General features: G+C 36.1%; 1 protein-coding gene across 1 annotated transcript in view; it reads right to left on the bottom strand.

The window, feature by feature from the left end:
* Positions 1-19,899, bottom strand: part of LOC122796908 (CD109 antigen-like) — a 969,469-nt gene that overhangs the window by 31,609 nt on the left and 917,961 nt on the right. Inside the window, exons 32-33 of the mRNA XM_044065708.1 lie at positions 15,868-15,884; positions 1,201-1,331 (exon numbers count right to left, since the gene is read on the bottom strand). Of these exons, the coding sequence (XP_043921643.1) occupies positions 1,201-1,331; positions 15,868-15,884 (148 nt within the window). The remainder of the gene's footprint in view (positions 1-1,200; positions 1,332-15,867; positions 15,885-19,899) is intronic.

Genomic DNA, 19,899 nt, shown 5'->3' with positions numbered 1-19,899 from the left:
TTTGTTGAACCCTAATATTTTCCAGTATATCAAGAAAAGAGGAGTGGGAATCCTGGGGCATGGTGGGGGATCTGTAGCAAGCTACAATTTGGATTGCAGTTTTGCCCAGAGTTAGTTGCACTTGGATAACCTCGGATGCATTATGCTGAGCAACTAGCCTGGAGGCATGGATATCCTTAATGAATATGAACAAACCTCTGCCTTTGATGTTCTGATCCAGGTTACATGGCCAAAAAGTGTGGTATGAGTTATAGCCTGGTATGCATTAGTGCTCTCTAAAGCCTTGAACCAAGTCTCAGTCACTGCACAGATATTGATGTTCTCCATTTCAAGGAGTGCCTCGACTGACTGCATTTTGAGATTTAGACTTCTAGCAATGAGTAGCATTACCCTCAGTTTTTGCTTGCCTCTTCCTATTATGGTGGTGAATTTTTCATTTGAACCTTGCCTAAAAAAGGCACTATAGGGACAGCAAGAGCCTTAACCAGTATCTGGAATCCCAGGGCCAACAAGTGGAGGCCGTCTCTGGCAAAGCATCGTGTTCTGTCGACCATGTCATCTCAGGCAGACAGAAGCTGGATCCCTTAGAATGACATCAGAAGCTTAGCCAATTGTTGAAGTCAATTATTTTGTCCTTGTACTGCAGCATCATTCTGGGCAATGGCAGAATGCTACTCAGGGCTAGGATCATACCTGCCTGGGCTACAAGATTGGAGAGCTCTTCCATGTCTCTTTTCATGTAGTCCAGAGAGGTATGTCTCATTAATCTGTTATTATTTAAAAACAGTGTTTACTCTTGTTTAATTTTCAGCTAATGTGTTTCTTTTTGTTTTGTTAAGACCCTCCTTGGGCAGTCTACCTGTTTCTCTCCTGGCTTACCCTGGTGTTCATTCATCCCCTGGAATGACAGCCCTGTGACCCAGTCAGTCTCCAGGAAAAGACCTTGGTGAACCAGGAGTTAGTGCTAACATCTGTGTGGTATCAAAGCCACTGCAATCATTGGGGGTATTTCAGCTTAATAAGTAATTTGTCAAAACCATTTTTTAACTATGTGGTAAACAAAGAACAAAATATATGCATAATTTGTTTTGAAGATGCATTGATGGTCTTAGAATAAGTTTACGTTTTGTTAAAAAAAGGACAGAAATGAATATCTGGCTCATTGTTCTAGTTTTTACAAGTTTAATACACAAAACTTACTGAATCCAGGTAAATGTGAACTTTACTTTCGTTTGTTTCCACATTTTTAATAAGAACATTTCTTGATACTCCATTCTGGACTAAAGTAAATCCACTTGGTAAAGTCACATCCAATAGAGCCATTCCAGTCCGTGAAATATTTGCAGCAGGTAATAGCCTGTGTGAAAAAAATATTCTTATTATAGAAACATATCAAAATGCAAATTATACAATATGATAACATTAGCATTCAAAGGCAATCTGCTGACTTTACAACTGAACGAGTATGCCAGTTAAAAATAGCATATGCCAAAAGAACTTAGTTCAGCCACTGAAGCACTATAGGGCAGCCAGAGTATCCAAAGGGATATTATCAACAACTCCATGGAAAACATTTTATTCTGTTTTATTTATGACAGGCATGGCAAAATATGAAAAAAGGGATGTTCACAAAACACTTTACAGATGAATGGTATGATTACTGGCAGTATAACTGACTATTTTGCTGGTAACCATTCATCTTAATTGTCCAGAGATTTGCAAACTGCACACCACCCCCATACTTCCAGAATTATTGTAATATAAAGTAATTTAGCAGAGAACAAGAAGTTTTTTTTTTCTTTTAAAAGCAGATGAGAGGAAAAACATGAAGCATTAGCATGGTGCATTAATTCCTGCATTCCATTAAGGAACATCCTTTTAAGGTATTTTACTCTTTTACTTTACTTAATGTTAGGAAGGATAAAATAATACAATTTAGAAAAATCTGGGCATTATTGTGAGCCTGGAAAGAATTTATCATTTATTTGCCCTTTCTTCTTTCCAAATGAGACGTTCATCAGAGACCATAGTTGCTTTTGTAATTTTGTTGAAGAAATGTGCCAAAGAATGCGACAGGTTAAAATCATGTTTCTTTCCGTACGTATAGCTATATCCAAGACAAAGAAGGCCTTCTCCAGTAGATAATCAAGCTTTAAAAATGTGTCAGAAAATGAAATTTATCTAAGTTGAGTGAATGGAAAAATAAGTGTGTTCAAAAGAATTTTCACTTCACTGAACAGAAATAGGACAATGAGTTGTTTTACAACTGAAGTGAAAAGGCTTGATACACTGGTCTCTGAAAACATATCCAAGATATTCTGACAAGAGTACATTCAAGACTGTTTGAAAGTAATACTGAAGAATAGTAGACACAATATAGAATTTAAATCAGACAGCAGTGCAAGTGGAAAAGTCATTTAAAAAGTTGTGATTAGAAACTATTGAATAGAGAGGTGAGTGCAAACTATTAACCCACACTGACCAAGGAGGGCACCATTTGGACAAAAACCTCTGATATAAACTTATTTAAAATAATAAATTCAAGAATCGTGTTCATATTATATCACTTAAAGAAGATAATTATGTTAACATTCTGGGTTGTATGGCTGCTCCCCTTTTTTTAAATGCCTCCAAGACTTTTGGGTTTCGAATACCATGATGGGAATGGACATCATTCCTAAGTCAAAATATGATTAAAGTTCATGAAATTAGTATTGTTTCAGTCTTTGATATTAGCCAAAAGTGCACTTTGCAGCACCCACAATGTGCCTAGAATTGACTCCTTCTGCAATTCATTCAAAGTTACATGTAATGGTAACATATCTAAATATGACTGTAAATTCTTTTTTACGAGACCGTTGCTCCCGTTAGTGTTGGAACTGTCTAAGTATCCTTCTTCCACATTGTCCTTGTTTCTGCCTGCAAATCCTGGTATGGGTTTAGCAATTTCAATGATTAATGCTACTTTTGTCTTCTTTTCTTGGACTACTATATCTGGTTTTCTCACATCTATTTTTTTTTTTTGACTGTTGAAAATAGGTGATCCCATATAATATAGACATCATCTTCATTTTCTATAATGCTTTGTGGCTAATGTTTCCAATGCTACATAGCTACTTCAGTATTATAATGTTTGCACAATCCCCAGTGCAAGAGTCTTGCCACATTATTATGCCTTTCAGTATACAGGTCCTCTGCCATTTGTGTGTCACACCCAAAACAAGATCTGTGAATGTTTCCAATTCTATTTTACAAAACCTGCATTTGTCTGTTTCTCTGATATGTTCAATGGATTTTGTAAACCAGCATTTATGTAGTCCACTATCCTGGGCTGCCAATATTAGCATTTTGTCTTTTGGTTTAAATTCACTTTGCCTTAATGATTCCTGCATGAAATCCTGATTGATATAAGGCTGTTCCCACCATTTTCTGTATTTGCAAATATATTTTTGTACTTTCCACATTTTATGCCTTCTCATCAGATCCTTCACCTTATATTCTTTCTTTTGTTTTTTGACACATTTAGTTGTTGCCTGATTGTTGTCTACTTATAGTCTGATTTCCATTTTTGCTTGACACCAATATGCATCTGCTAAACTAAGCAGGGAAGTCATCTTAGACTTGCTTTCTTCATGTTTTAAAACTTTCACTATGTTTGGATCTTGTGAGGTCAGCAAATATGTATGCAGTCCTACGATTGTAGATCTATACATGTAATCAATTTCGAGGAGGCCTATACCTCCTTCAGGATAAGGAATATATAATCTTGGAACACACACTGATTTTCATAAATCATTTGCTAAGCATGGAGCATTTTTCTTCTTTTCCTGTCCAACTGATCCAATACTTTTTGGGGCTAGTCAATCACCCCAAAACTGTAAGTTAGAACACTAAGAACAAATCTGTTTATAGATTGGATGTTGTTCCTAGATCTTAGAGCTGTTTTCAGTATTAATTTTAGTCTTCTAAAGTATTCCTTACTAAGCTTATTTCACATTTGTTCATGTTTTATTAATGATCCTTCATCAATTCCCAAATATTTATGCACTCCCTCTTGCTCAAGTTCTTTTATATCACATTCCTGTCCAGGAATGATATTTTCTTAGTGCTGCAGATTTCCTACTTAAAAGGTTGCTTTTGCATATTTATCAACAACAAATGACATTCTTATATCATCTCAGAAAGATTTAATTACTTGCAATTGTGCTTTCAGTTCCTCATCTGAAGTACTATAGAGTTTTAAATCCCCCACAAACAGAAGATGAGAAGTCTTTAGACTTTTTTGTTTTCTGGAAGCCAAATTATAGCCATGACCTTATCAATTAAGTAGACAGCTTAAGGGGTTAAGGGCAAGACAAAAGATCAGCAGTGACAGAGAGCCACATTGGAATACCCCCTCTGAATTTTTATCCCTGGGATAATAATTTGTCCTTTAGCATGGCTTAGCTGCAAAGTATTTTGTAACTGTTTCATGGTCATTGTAATGGAATTCATCAGTGTAGGGTGTATCTTATATGTTTGTAAGCACTATTTTATCCATGAATATGGGATGCTGTCAAATGCTTTTTTGTGGTCTATCCATGCCATCCCCTTTTTACAATTATCCATTGTAACTTTATTTAACAATACATGGTTCTTTGTTCTATATGGCTTTCTTTTGTTACCCTTTTGTTCTATTGTCATGACTGAGTTTTCTTCTAAATGACTATAAACGCTGTTGGCATCAATTCCAGTGTATAGTATATACATCACTGGAAGGCAAATTATTGGTCTATAGGTTTTATGATATTTTGCAGGTTCACTCTTAAGGAGGAGTATCATTTTCCTGTTGTTAACCAGGTTTGCATCCATTCAGAGTGTGCATATGAATACTTCTTACTCATGGCCAAACCTTCATGCAAAGATGTTAATACTTTTAGCCAGAAGTTAGGTACTGCATCAGGGCCTGGGGTTTTCCATTTAGGAGCTTTTCTTAACTTTGTTTCAATTTCTTTGGTTGTTGCTTTATGCATATCCTGTACATATGAACTTTGTATTATTTCTTTTACTTTTTCTATCTATTTGGCATCACTGTTATGTTCCACAGGGCCTTCATAGATATTTCTCTAAAATGTGTCTATTTCTTCTTTTTTTTATGTGTTATTATTCTTTTTGCCTTGTTTCCCAATTTTCGATAAAACATTATTGGGTCATCAATAAACTGCTTATTTTATAATTTTCTTCATATTTATCTGCATATCTCTAAGCTTTGCTGCCTGTGCTGATATCTTTAGTTTATTATTTACAATAGTGTATGACAGAGCCTGTTTTTTTCCTAACACTGCACACTGTTTTTATCATGCCTATCTTTCTGAATATTTTTCTTGATTTGTTCCTTCTGTATTCTTCTAACAGCAACACTTCTTGTCTTAATGGCTTTACGGTTTACTCTGTTTGATACTTCCATGATGGTATTTGATTTTACCACTTCCTTTCCCCTTACTGCCCTGTGCTTTTGTGGTAAGACTTTATCTGTTATTAATTTAGCTGTGCAGTACTATATCCTTACTTCTTTTATATGACATGCATTTTTCTGAATATTTTTGATTGTTGTGTTCATCTGTTTAATAAAACTTCAAAGATTGAGGGTCTTATTGATTTTCTATAGTCCATTCTTTCACTGATCTTAATATATCTAGCTATCTCTATTTAAAGTCAAGCAATTCTTCCCTTAGATCATTTTCTTCAAAACAAGGGCATGTTCTTTGTTCTCCGTTTCCTGCGAGCATTCTACAAACAGATTCAGAAAATCTTCCTGTGCTGCATTCTCTTCAACTTCACCCTGTGTCTTCTGTTGCTCTTTCTTACAGGAACTGACTGACCTATTACTCCACAACATTGACTGTGTCAGTGTTGTCACAGTTTCCTGTTCCTTCCCTTGTTGTGCAACTCCAACTGAACTTTTATAGTGGTTTCCTCCTGAAGGCTCCAAAGTATCTACATATGGCAACTGAGCAAATGCTTCCTACTCCACTAGTTTCTACTTAATTTGGGGATTAATTATTCTATCATGCTGTGATGTTATCAGTTAGATATTTTACACTAAATCTTTCACTTTGCAGGTAATCCATAACTTCACTTTCTATTTCTTTAACCTCTCCTTTACCAAATCCCTTTTCTACTTTCCATCTTTGTTTTCTTACTTTTTTGTATTGTAAAATTTTCCATATCCAAATGCCTTTCCCTGTGTTTCTCCTCAAATATCGTTGGATTCAGTTGCTGTTTTTTTTGTATTGAATAATTTTGCTTTCTCCTTTGCATAAATATTGCACCATAATACATTTCTTTTTCTTTCCTCTATCCATATTTCTTCTTCAGATATCTTCTCCTTACTTGAGGGAGTCATTGTTCTGTCAATTTATGGCATAACCTGTGTTAAACTTTCTACACTAAATCCACGACTTTGCAGATACTCCAGAACCTCATCTTCTACTTTTTTACCTTCTACTTTACTAATCTTCTTTTCTACATTCTCCCTTTGTGATCGTATTTTTGTATTGTGAACTTTTACATATCTGAGTGCCTTTGCCTGTATTTCTCTTTTAATATCTTTGGAGTTTCATTTTTGTGTTAATTGATTTAGCTTTCTCCTTTGCATAGCTATTGTACCATATCAGATCTCTCTTTCTTTCCCATGTCCTTATTCCATTGTAAAAAGTAAAATAAATAAATACCTTACATCAAGGGTAAGTGCTCCAAACACAGTCAAGTAAACCAGAAAGAAAAAATTCAGAGCAACAAACCAACAGGCTATGAACCTGAAGCAATAAGCAACAAATCATAAAATCAATGCAGAGACTGTACAAGTTTTTACATTGGTAAAACCAATTGTAAACTAAAATACAGAATATTGAAGCATTTATCTTCTATATGCTTGAAAGATGTACGTAATGTAGTATATCAACATGTGAAACAGAATCCCACACATACATTTTCCTTTATGGCTATTCAGAAAATTAGTATGAATGCTAGGGATGGTGATATAGTGAATAAAACAATGCAATGAGATGAGATGGATTTCAGAATTAGGGGCTGATCGCCCTCCAGGTATAAATGGTATTGTACCTTTAAAACCCCACTCAAGAAACGGAGGGTAAAATACTGATATATGATTGGCTGTCAGCTATTTGAATTTGTATAACTATTTTACATGTCTTATCGTTTTGTATACTCATCTGAAGAAGGGCTTAACCCGAAAGTGCTTATGAAGATATTTTACTAAAGTACTGGGAATTTTACAATTTGTTGCTCATTGCTTCAAGTTCACAGCCTGTTGGCTTATTCCATTGTAGGAATGTTTCTGTGCCCTAAGAATGCTACACTGTCATTTTTTTTCCATTCCTGACACCAGTGCACCTAACAAGATTGGACACTTTTTTATCCTGGGACTTGTGCACCCGGCTATCTTCTTTGTTTTTTAACCTACTTCTGACCATGATACATGCTATATAAAATACACTGGTCTATATATCAGTGTCGTCTTAGTGAGATTTTGTAAAAACAGGGTCCACATCATGAAGGTACTCACCAGGATTTGAGGATGAATTTAGTTCCAGCAATACTACTCTCCTTTGCTTGCTGATTTTAAAATCTCACCATTTGTATACCTTGCCTATGAGAAGCTAGAAATGTAAGATGAATTTGCATTGTAAGAGCAAAGACCACATGTGAGCAAATAAACAGATACAGTTTAGATACCCTGCAGAAGCTTAGCAATTATGTTTTATTATTATTATTATTAGTAGTAGTATTAGTATTAGTATTATTATTATTAGTAGTAGTAGTATTAGTATTATTAGTATTATTATTAGTAGTAGTAGTAGTAGTAGTACTAGTATTAGTAGTATTAGTATTATTATTATTATTAGTAGTAGTACTAGTATTAGTAGTATTATTATTATTATTAGTAGTAGCAGTAGTTTACCTGTTTAATGACAGGTAAAACCTCTAAGCATAATTGTTCTTTTTCATAGGTGGCCTGGGATCACTGAATGTTAAGTAACTTACTCAGAGGCACACAACAGACAAATAAATGTGGAAGAAATCAAACCTACATCTGGCAACAGTAAGCAACTCATCAACAGCTCAGAGCTTTAGTCTTCTGTTCAAAGTGACTGACAGCATAAAAAATAAATCAAAATCTTGTGTAATTATGCTGACTTATTTACAAGCTTTGGAGGCTACCCATTAAAATATAATATGAATATAAAACTAGACCCTGGAAACAGGAATCTGTTCATTAATAGCTCAGAGAATTAGTCTTCTGTCCAAAATGACAGATAAAGAAAACAACACTTGACACACTGGGTGATTATGCTGACTTATTTATTGCCTTTGGAGGTTTGCAAGAAGGATATCATATGAATGCAAAACATAATGAAATGTAACTAATTCATAATTACAAGAAATTATTATCGGCATTTAGAGTAGATCAGGAACTGAAGTGCAGGGAATGATTAAGTGCTATGGGTGAATGATATTGTCACTGCTATGGATAAAATTAACATTCATATTTATAGGTTCATAGGTTAGTACTAGGCTAACTGCCTTTGTGGGCCATTTTAAGCCTAACCATTTACCCCATCTGAGAATCAAACCGTGGACCTTGTGTTTGTAAGGTGAACACCTTAACCATTATGCCAACCTCCCACCCCAAAATAGTCACCCCTGCCAATTATCAAACCCAGGCCCCTGTACTCTACAGTCAGAGCAATGGACCACTACACCATTTCAGCTTTGATCTGTAAGATTAGAATAAAGAAAATAAAACACAGTGTTACCCATTGCTTGCACTCACTGAGGAATAGATGCAAAAATGTTATATTAATTTCAGTTTGAGATACAAACCCGGCATTCTAGCTGATAAAGATATATGAAGAAAACACCAACTGGTTCTATTTAATATACCATTCATTAGGAAGGTACAGATTCCTGAGACCTGTTTGTTATTTAACAGTAACAGAAGTTTTCAAAACAGCTGTTGCATGAGTAATTGAAGGCATGGAGGATATTGTAAACATTGTTGATAATTTATTAGTGTACAGTGAAGGGGAAAATGATGACAACTAAAGATGAATACATCAAAAATAATTCTACGTTACATGAGATAAAATTGAAAAGTTATAGTGATCTAAAATATGTTGGTTGCATATCTCTCAACTTCTTTTCTTATGAATCAATGACAAAGCCCAAAAAATCAAAGTGGAGGGCAAAGACCCAAAATCATGGGCAATTTTGGAATATTTCTTTAATTCACTTAAAAAGTTAATATAACAGCAGGTTCTACATCAACATGAATTTTTTGAACAATAAGAAATACTAAAATGTGATGTCTGGCATTACTGACTTACTACAATTCTTAGTCATTTATCAGAAAAAAATTTAAAAAATGATGAATGACAAATCAAATATATGATACAAAATCAGGGACACTCCGCAAAAATCAGGGGCTCTTGGAAGGAGTGATAAGTTATACTTTAATATCAGATTTTGAAGCAGGATGCAAACATTTTAATGTAGTTCAAAAATGTGAAGTCCAGAAGACAAGTGGACAGTACACAGGCTTCTGGCAATTATACAGTGTTTTTTCATTGTTTGTTTTTAACATGTCTAAGATAACTATGTTTCTAAGAAAGCTTTCTTTCTTTCTTTTTTTTCTTTTTTTTTTTTTTTGCAGGCTCATCTTTGGTGAGTTGGGGTTGTACATATCCTTGCTGCAGCATGGCTTTCCATGAACTATATTTCCTCCTAATATTTCGGCACATTCTGATAGTTTACTTAGGTGTCAAACTCCTCAATCTCAGGGTCACCAACAAGCCCTTAATTTGGTAATGATGTGCCTCCACCAGGAGGTGATTGAACTTGAACGCTGCTTCTGCCGCACACTGACGCTGGCCTTCATTCATTGTGTTATGACCCTGTCCTCTTAAATCCTGCTGTCATGTAAGAAGCTACGATTACCTTTATGGAAGAGTATAGGGAAAATTTTCAATCTGAGACTAAGAGTAACACGTCTCCTGAATCATGCACTTACTCAGACCCTACAATAACAATCTGAGTTTTCTAGACCCACCTTCATGCCATCCCACAATGTTCCATCTGCAATAGTGACCATACACACCCTCACCACATCTGCAATAGTGACCATACACACCCTCACCACATCTACAATAGTGACCATACACACCCTCCCCATTCCTTTCTTCACTATCTTCCAGATCTAAATAGTGCCTGAACTGAACTTGGTTCACCTCCATCAAAGTCAGGGCTTTACCACTCTACATGAATGCACTTCACCAGCTATGTCTCCAAGAAGGCTAGTAGAGCAAGTTGTAGCCTAGAAACAGATCTATAAAAAGGAAAAAGAGTTTTAGAATATTCAAAAAACTAGTTACAAATGCAGAAATGTTAATGTCTTATAATGTGAATATGCCAGTTTTGTTATAAGTAGATCTCTAATCTTAAAATGTTCTAATGCTGATATGCTAGTTATAATGTTGTTATGCCAGCTGTCTGGTAGCTGGCACAGAGGATTAAGGAGCTGTTAACAAGCTGCTTCCAGTGGCCCAGTGGAGCATGTTTGATTCCCTCAGCCTCCATTGTCTAATTGTGTGACTCTGACCTGAGTTTAAAAGAGATCCATGGAGATCAGTGCTCTATGTTAATAAATACAAATAAATGACTAAACGTTGCAAGTAAATGTCTCTAATGTTAAAGTGTTACAATGTCAATATGCTAGTTATGTTGCAAATAAACATCAATCAATGCAGTATAGCAACTAAGAACCTACTTATCTGTGAATTAAAAGCATTTGCAGATTAACAAAAAACATATGGCCAGATTAAAGAGAATCATTTACCAATAAGGCATGGACTTAAAAAAATCATGAATTTTCTATGGTAAAAAAGTCTCTGTACATGACACTTCTGAGATTGAAAAGAAGTGTTACTTAATCTACAGAAGTTTGATCTGAAAATTAAATAAAGATGAGGTAAAAACCTACACATTACAGATACGTTGAGTAGGGTAAATTTACTACAAAATCATGAAGAACCGAAAGAAAAAACAGAGATCTTTTGAATAATATCATAGTTACCAATGACAGAACTAAATACTTAGGAATCTCAGATCTTTTACACTGATTTAAAAGCTCATTTACAGAAAGCAGTCATAAGAAAAGAAAGGATTTCCTGATCAAAAATCAACAGTATGGACAAAATAGATGCTTATTTATTTTGCAAGTAAGAAATAAATCAGAGCCAATGCTTAATGTTTAATACTGACAAAATAGATGCAATTAACTAAAAACAGCAAATGTTTCAGATGATACATGAATCCCATGAGGGGAATATAAAATGCAAACAAAAAGAAAAATATATCCTGTTGTTTAGGAGAGTATAGAGATGTGTCATATACAATGCACCTCAAAACAACAATCCAGAGAATAGATGCTGGCATCCCATTTTTAGATAATCGACTGAGATAGATGGCCACCAATCTCTTCTAGTTCAGTGAAGTCATGTATTTCATATATATGGATAATTATTTAAAGTTTCCAAAAATAATGAATCTGACAGAAGCATGGAATAAAATGTGATTGATGCATTAAAGTTTAATTTCTCCATATAGATAATACCTAATGTTGCCATATCTGACAATGGTAGGAAATCCCTGACCTTGCAAATCTGGCAGTGGTCTTAACTCATTACATCCGAGTGACGTCTCCAGGCGTTTCTGCAGTTACCTCCTACTGCTCCTCTAGGCGTCAAATATTGCTTGTTCAAATTTGCATTAATAATTCCAAAACCATGCCCTGTACAAGGTATCAGAATATTTTATCTTGAAGCATACATGATGGCAAACACAGTTGTATTGATATTTGACCTATGTCAATGAGTATTTGTTAGAATTGTAAGGTGATAACTTTATTTTTTAAAGGCTCAAGCCACGCCCACTAGGAGTTAAAGGTGCACAATCAAAAGAGCTGCACTGGATGAATTCTGACATATAACACCCAAACCACACGGCCATCTGTCTAATGGATACGTGGAAAAAATCAAACGAAACAGTGACCAGTCATGAGAAAAAGAAGTAGTGCAAGCTAGGAGTATCATCTTCTCACAATTTTGGAATATAGGAAAACTCAACTGTATGGCCTCAGTCTTTTACTATCTAAATCCTTAATGGGTAGAAGATTGAAAAGCATACTATTAACTTTTGGCTACACATTTGATATTGGCAAATCAACATAAAGTAAAGGAAATGCAGGACAAAAAATGCTTGAATGACAAAAAGTTTAGAGGACTGCCAGATTTATAGATGGATGTATATAAGAATTCAAATGATTTGGAACTTTAAGCAAATTGAACCTACACATGCATGTGCACATGCAAAGACACACACACGCGCGCACACACACACACACACACACACACACACACACACACACACACACACACGCAAAAACACACACTCACACACACACACACACACGCACACACACACACACACACACACACACACACACACACACACACACACTTAAAAACACACACAGTTAAACAAACACACACAGTTAAACAAACACACACACACACACACACACACACACACACACACACACACACACACACACACACACACACACACACACACACACACAGTGTGTGTGTGTGTATCAAATTTCAGTGACTGTTTATAGTATCATGCCCCTTCTCCACTCCCTACCAGATATTATCAGACTTTCTAGGACCACATGTAGTACACACTTTGCAAACCTTTATATGTAGTGGTATCAGTGCTCCTTTATCCAGACACAGCAGTGTTAATGGAACTCCATGTACTCATGCTTTATATACACCCTTCTGTCTTCGTGTGGTACATCTTTTATGGGGTAATGGAACTCTGTGTACACATGCTTTATATGCAACCCCCTGTCTTGGTGTGGTACATTTTGTATGAAGTAATGGAACTATGTGTACTCATGCTGGATGTACATCACACTGCCTTGTTGTGGTAAATCCGTTCCATTTATAATTTATAACAGCACATCTTCTCAAATCACCGCTGCAGAACACACTGGTGGAATGGTGTAAATAGGGGGTCTAACTTTTTTCCTCTGTGTACACACTTTACTTCATAACTTTGACTTTTCATTTAAAGTTTTAATACTCAGTCTATGCAGAAATGCATGGTAACGTATTATAATGCTTGTGTGTTAATGTACTCTATGCAGAGGCAGTTATACTGCTGCACTTGTTCAGTCATTTCTCATGTCTGCCTTCAGTAAGCTGGTATCATCTATGGGGCACTTGTAGCAGCCTGTGTTTGCAACTATCTAGATGGTTTTATCTTGTTCTGTTTCGTAGAAGCAGGTGTGGGTAATTAAACAGAAGCAGCACTGTGATCCTCCATACCCTCTATGAGTGACATAGGTGCATACCTTTAACTGTATGTGTGCACAGACATCAGTACAGGATTCACTAGCATCAGTCATACAACAAAGTACATGATTGTAGATTGCTGGACCCACTTGTGACACACTTACACAGATAATGACTTGTGACAGACAACTCAATAATTCAGATACTCATATCTAATGTAAGAGACTTGTAAAATGTTTCATATCATAAACTTATCCTGATTTCTGATTCTTTGCCTTGGTGTTTTGAATACAAATTCACTGTTGATGTGAAGTGAATATAGGGGCACGTCTCCATGACTGGCTCAATGGAGAATAGTAAAGTGCAGCAGCAAGGGCTGTGCGCTAAAGAATCTGTCCACTATTTGAATTAATTGCCTGTGTGTGTGCGTGTGTGTGTGTGTGTGTGTGTGTGTGTGCGTGTGTGTGTGTGTGTGTGTGTGTGCGTGTGTGTGTGCGTGTGTGCGTGTGTGTGTGTGTGTGTGTGTGTGTGTGTGTGTGTGTGTGTGTGTGTGTGTGTGTGTGTGTGTGTGTGTGTGTGTGTGTGTGTGTGTGTGTGTGTGTGTGTGTGTGTGTGTGTGTGTGTGTGTGTGTGTGTGTGTGTGTGTGTGTCTGTGTGTGTGTGTGTGTGTGTGTGTGTGTGTGTGTCTGTGTGTGTGTGTCTGTGTGTTTATATAAAAAATAAATACTGTATATTGTGAAATCAAACAAAATAAGAGTTGCAGACTCTTTTTATGTATACAAGGGTATTAAAGGAAATTACTTTCTGTAATGGCAGCCAGAGGGGAAGATGTAAAAAATACCTCTCAAAGTCACATGGTCTAGAGAAGAAAGGAACACAGTCTCTCACACAAAACACAGTAATTCTCTAATAGAAAGGAATTCATGTCCACAACACATGGGTACTTGCATTTAAACTCTCTTTTTTTGTATTCCTTTGTAGGAAGATGTCCAGATTTCCTCGTGCATAACCCACTGCAGTTCTTTTTCTTTACACCATCCATGAAACATTGCTTTCAGATATAAATCCAACAAAGTACATATATCAACAAAACTGTAAATTATCGCACCGCAAAGGATAAATGCGGAACTGCTCACAGTAAAACAAGCACAAGCACTAGTAGTAATATATATATATATATATATATATATATATATATATATATATATATATATATACATACATATATATATATATATATATATATATATACATAAATCATTCTATCATTCTATATAAAAATATATAATAAATATATATATTTCTAAAAAAGTTTTTAGAAATTATTCAGATATAAATGTGGCTAATGCCCTCTCAATAGTCCATTTTTCATAATCCATATAAATAATCACACTGTGTAGAGGTATAAACACACACGTGCAAAAAACATCATATATAATACTTATAAGATGCAAATCAACAAAAATGTGTGTCATAAGAGTTCCAATTGTTTCATGTGACAGTAAGCTTCCTTTGCTTTAAAGTAGGTTTTATGGATGCCCTCTCATTAAGGCCACTCCCTCAATTGGATCTGAGCCTCAGGATCCATCTTACCTCCTTACTTTCTGTAACATTTCTAATGTCCCCCTTGCGTATAGTTGGAATGACCCCGTCCATAACCATTAACCTAAAGAATTGGTCATCACCAGCTGTAATTACATATATTAGGTAAGTGGGTTTTATGTTAGGAGTAAATGTGTGCAGATGTTTGTGGGTTAGGTTAAAGTAAGGGTTAGGGAAGGGGACAAAGTTACTACCTGTGTGAGTGTTTGAGCATTAGGGTTACTGTAATGGTTAAATAAAGGGATATATATTGTGGTGTGTGTGTGTGTGTGTGTGTGTGTGTGTGTGTGTGTGTGTGTGTGTGTGTGTGTGTGTGTGTGTGTGTATGTGTGTGTGTGTGTGTCTGTGTGTGTGTGTGTGTGTGTGTGTGTGTGTGTGTGTGTGTGTGTGTGTGTGAGAGAGAGTATGTGTGTGAGTATGTGTGTGTGTATCAGCCTGCTTTGCTTATTGGCAGTGTTACAGAATGTTTTTTTTTCTAGGTAAGGTATAGGGTTATAGTTATCAACAGAGAAAGGTTTAGGGTCACGATTAGGGCTAGCACATTTTACTAAGGTGGTGCAGGAGCCCATATGGCCCATTAACTACATAAAACCATATGCTGAAGATATCTATTCATTAATGGTGGTTCTTGGAATAATACCCCCTCCCTCACCAAAAAATAACTTCAAGAATAAATGCAAGAATATTTGTTTGCTATCACTTTGGGGAGCAGAATTCTTGCCTAATTGTTTGTTAATGTTAATCTATCTAGTGTGGAAAAGCAAAAAGCAACAATGCAAAACTGTAGATTCATAGGTAAGTAATAGGTGATTTACCCTTAGACGCCATTTTAAGCCTAGTCAATTTCCCTCAAAGGTGAAACTCAAATCCTATACATTGTGTCTCTACTTAGCTAACTCCCCTAAAGATCTGAAATAAGAAATTGTCTTTTAGACAAATTCTCATATCTGTTGGTAATATTTTACAAAAAACAAATACAAACTCATCAAATAAATAAGCAACATAGTCAAAATAAAACAAAGAAAATGCTGTAGAATAATTAAACTATACATTAAAACGTATACAATATAGTAAAAAATCATCAGAAACTTTTGTTAATATTTGCAAATCTCTAAATCATGTGAATTTCTAGTCTGTTAATACATTGTTAAACTTGTTAGTCAGTGTAACCAATATCTTTCAGATGGCATAAATTCATCTCATATATAATCTGCAATCTGCCCCGTTGCTCTGCCATAACCTTAGAATACTGACTTATTACAAATGTCTATTATTTTATGAATTATCCACGTGCTATGATTTATCCTTGTGTTTATCTAATTACTATGCCAAAATTACTTTTAGAGGAATTGTCCATTTTCCTTCTCCAGAAGTCTTAAACATTTCATTATAACGGACTGCAATGAATAATGAAGTTTACTGTAACAGGAGAGCATAAATAAAACAAATACCATATTTATTATAGTTTACAAGCTAAGTGCCAGGAAAGATTGCAAAGAAAATGTTGCCATTCAGGGAATATGGGGAATGTCACATATGCATGAGGGAGAATATCATTTAAAGGCAAGGACAGCAAGGGTGAAAGAACAATAAAACTGCAAAATGAAGAAATGACAGTAAACTGTGTTGAGTGGAGATAAATATCTATGAATTTTGCATGGAAAACAAATAATGGGGTGAATCTGTGCCTTGACAAATTAGAAAGGCTGTAGGACTGGATGACAGTGATACTCTGCACTAACATATTCAAAAGGATAGGACTGGTTGGCTGTAAAATAGAGCTACTAAGCTTATACTTTTGTTCAATATTCACCAAACAAAGTAGGCTTAGCACTTCAGAAAATCATGGGAAATATTCAAGATAGAGCTGTCAATGCCAGTTCATTTATTAAGTAAAAAAACCTGAGCAGTCTCTAGATAAACAATCAAATAAATGCATGCATACATACATACTTAAATCAATAAATAAAAACATAATAAATAACCAAATACATTGAAAATGGAACATTATGTTTCCTGATGAAATAACAGTATGGTTCCTTAAAAACAAATGATGTATTTTGTTACATCATTTAATACTTTCTCCAGAAATCATGAAACCAATGACTGGATTCTGAAACTTGAATTGTCAATATGTATAGTCCTTTCTCAATAATGAGTTCTCAGAGTAAGATAAATGTGAGAGGGAGGGGCCTAACCTACCGGTTAAGATGTTTACCTCACAGACACAAGGTACAGGACTTAATTCTCCCCTTTGGTCACTATCTGTTTATTGACTGATCATCTAATAGTCTTCAGACTGAGTGTCTTGTATGAACCTGTAATTGCTAGTGTGCAGCTGTGGCATACATGACAAGGGATCTCTGTTTTGTATCCCTGGTATAGTAGACATCTTATCTCTGGTGTTTATTTATTTATTTAACAGCATTTGCTTACCACAAAAGTCTAACTGGGTAGGTGCCCATTTTCAGCAGAGGCCAGGAGGGAAAAGTCCCAAAGTATTACAAAATATTTAAGAACTATAATTTTACAATCTTCAAAAGTAATACAAAAAGGTCTACAGTTTAAATAATTCTATCAACTCAGACATAACCTGAACACATTGCTTAAGAATAGATATAACTTGTATGACAATGATTTAATATTTAGAGAAATTTTAGCCACTTTATAGAGAAATTAAAGGAAGTTTAATATTATACATGGCAAGTGATCTCTTGTGTTTTAATAGGGAATTAGCATAATGGTTAAGGAGTTTAGCTCATAGACACAGAGTGAAGAGTTTGATGGGGGCTGCCATAATGGTTAAGTTATTTACCTCACATACACAAGGTGTAAAGTTTTTTTCTCACCTTTGGTAACTGTCTGAATATTGGCAAGGAGTACCACAGTCTACAGACTGACTGGCTAGTATTTACCTATGAACTTATATAACATTACCAAGTAGGCATTTTACTTTGGCAAACTAAAGAAACTGTTTCCAATTCTTTAGGTGTTTATATCCCTTGACTAGACACATGCCAACATAGTGCATCAAGCCTGCAGCAACTTCTAGAATTCTTCTTGCTTTTCTGTTTTTAAGTAGGATAAATCCATTTCAGACAGGTTGTAGTTTATCCCTCATGAAACCGACTTCATTTCAACACTCTCAGACTGCCCTCTACTTCTAAACAAAGTTCCTGGGACTACTCATAGAATTCCCTCTAAGAAAAAAAAAAAAACAAAAAACAAATTTAACTTCATTAGTCAGAAGTAAAATAATTAGTATACAGACTGAAACAACTGTTCCTCATAGGTTCATAGATGCTTACTAGGCTAACAACCACAAGGGCCTTTTTAAGCCTAGCACATGTATCACAACTCTAACAAGTTCTGGTACCCTTGATAAGTGCAAACAAAGGCATGTGAGATGAACTATTTACTGGCTGTCCATGTCCATTACAGACATAGCTGCCAAACCAGGGATGAATTTCTCATTATCCATAAGTTCATAGGTGTGTACTAGGCTAATGGCCCTGGAGCCTTTACAAGCCTAGCCCATAGGATTAGCCTGGCATCATGCCACCCGATCTTAGTTCCCAGTGCCTCTGTCGAGTAGAGCCACTGGAGTGATCCCCAGGGTGAATTTTCTATTTCCCATCCACTCATCAGGATTTCTCTTGAAGAGGGCCAGTGAGGTGCTCTGTTTGACATGTATGGGAAGTCTATTACATAGCACCGGCAGTCTCTGGGTTATGAACCTGTCCCTCCAGCTTGTTCTGTTGATTGCGGTAATGAGGTTAAGGTCTCTGGAGCTGTGATGCAGAGGGGCTGGGATTTCTTTAGATGTAGCATTTCTAACAGAGCTGGGTCAGACGTGGATTTGTAAGTCAAGCAGAGATCGCCTCTAAGTAGGTGATGTGAGACAGAGAATAGAGCTTTTTGAGACTGTCCATATAGAGCAAGTGTTTAAGACCTAGGATCCTCTTTGTGAGGTACTTTTGTGGCCTCTCCAGTCGTTGCAGGTGTCTAGTGAGGTACATGCCAAATGAGGCATTGTACTTGATGATTGGCCTAATGAGGGAAGAGTAGAGGGAGACAATGACCTCTTTCTTCCTGGAAGCAAAACCCTTAGTAATGAGATGTGCCACATAGAAGAACGTTCTGACCACAGTATCAATGTGGTAGTCATAAAATAGGTTGCTGTCAACCTCTGTTCCCAGATCTCTTATAACTCCTTCTGTGTTCAGTGGACTACCATTGATGTGCTAATTCATGGGAACTAGGTTTTTCCCAAAGGGGATGATGACACATTTTTTGGCATTGAGCTTAAGGCCATGGTTCTGACACCAGTTGTTGATCTCAGTGAGGCCTTTCTGTAAGATGTCAACATCACTTGTAGAGTTAATAATAGCTCCAAACTTGCAATCGTCTGTCAACTTTGTCAGCCAGAGTCCCTTTATTGTTGGACTGGACTTCAGAGAAGTAGATATCAAACAAGAGAGGACCCAGGACTGAACCCTGTGGGACTCCACTCGTGACAGGTCGGCAGTCTGACTTGGAGTCAGCTACATTCACACTGTGGGTTCTATCTGTGAGCCAGTTTGCATCCCACCTAGAGATATAGGGGTTGCTGCCTAGCTTAGTGAGTTTTTCTATGATTCCTGAGTGGGGAATGGTATCAAAGGCCTTGCCCAGATCAAGGTAGGCTGTATGAACCACCTTGCCTTCATCCACAGCTCTGGTGACTGACTCAAAGAAGTCAACCAGGTTGAGCAGGCATGATCTACCCTTTACAAAACCAAACTTTGTGGGATCCAGAATTTGGAGATTGCCTATATCCCTGTTTATTAGGTCTACGATGATGTTTTCCACAGCTCTGCATATCAGAGGCATCAGG

The sequence above is a fragment of the Protopterus annectens genome, chromosome 1.part0 (assembly GCF_019279795.1).
Source record: "Protopterus annectens isolate FY-2018-M chromosome 1.part0, PAN1.0, whole genome shotgun sequence".
In the NCBI taxonomy this organism is placed as follows: Eukaryota; Metazoa; Chordata; order Ceratodontiformes; family Protopteridae; genus Protopterus; species Protopterus annectens.
Note: the sequence above shows the minus strand (reverse complement) of the source record. Positions and strands in the feature narration are given on the sequence as shown.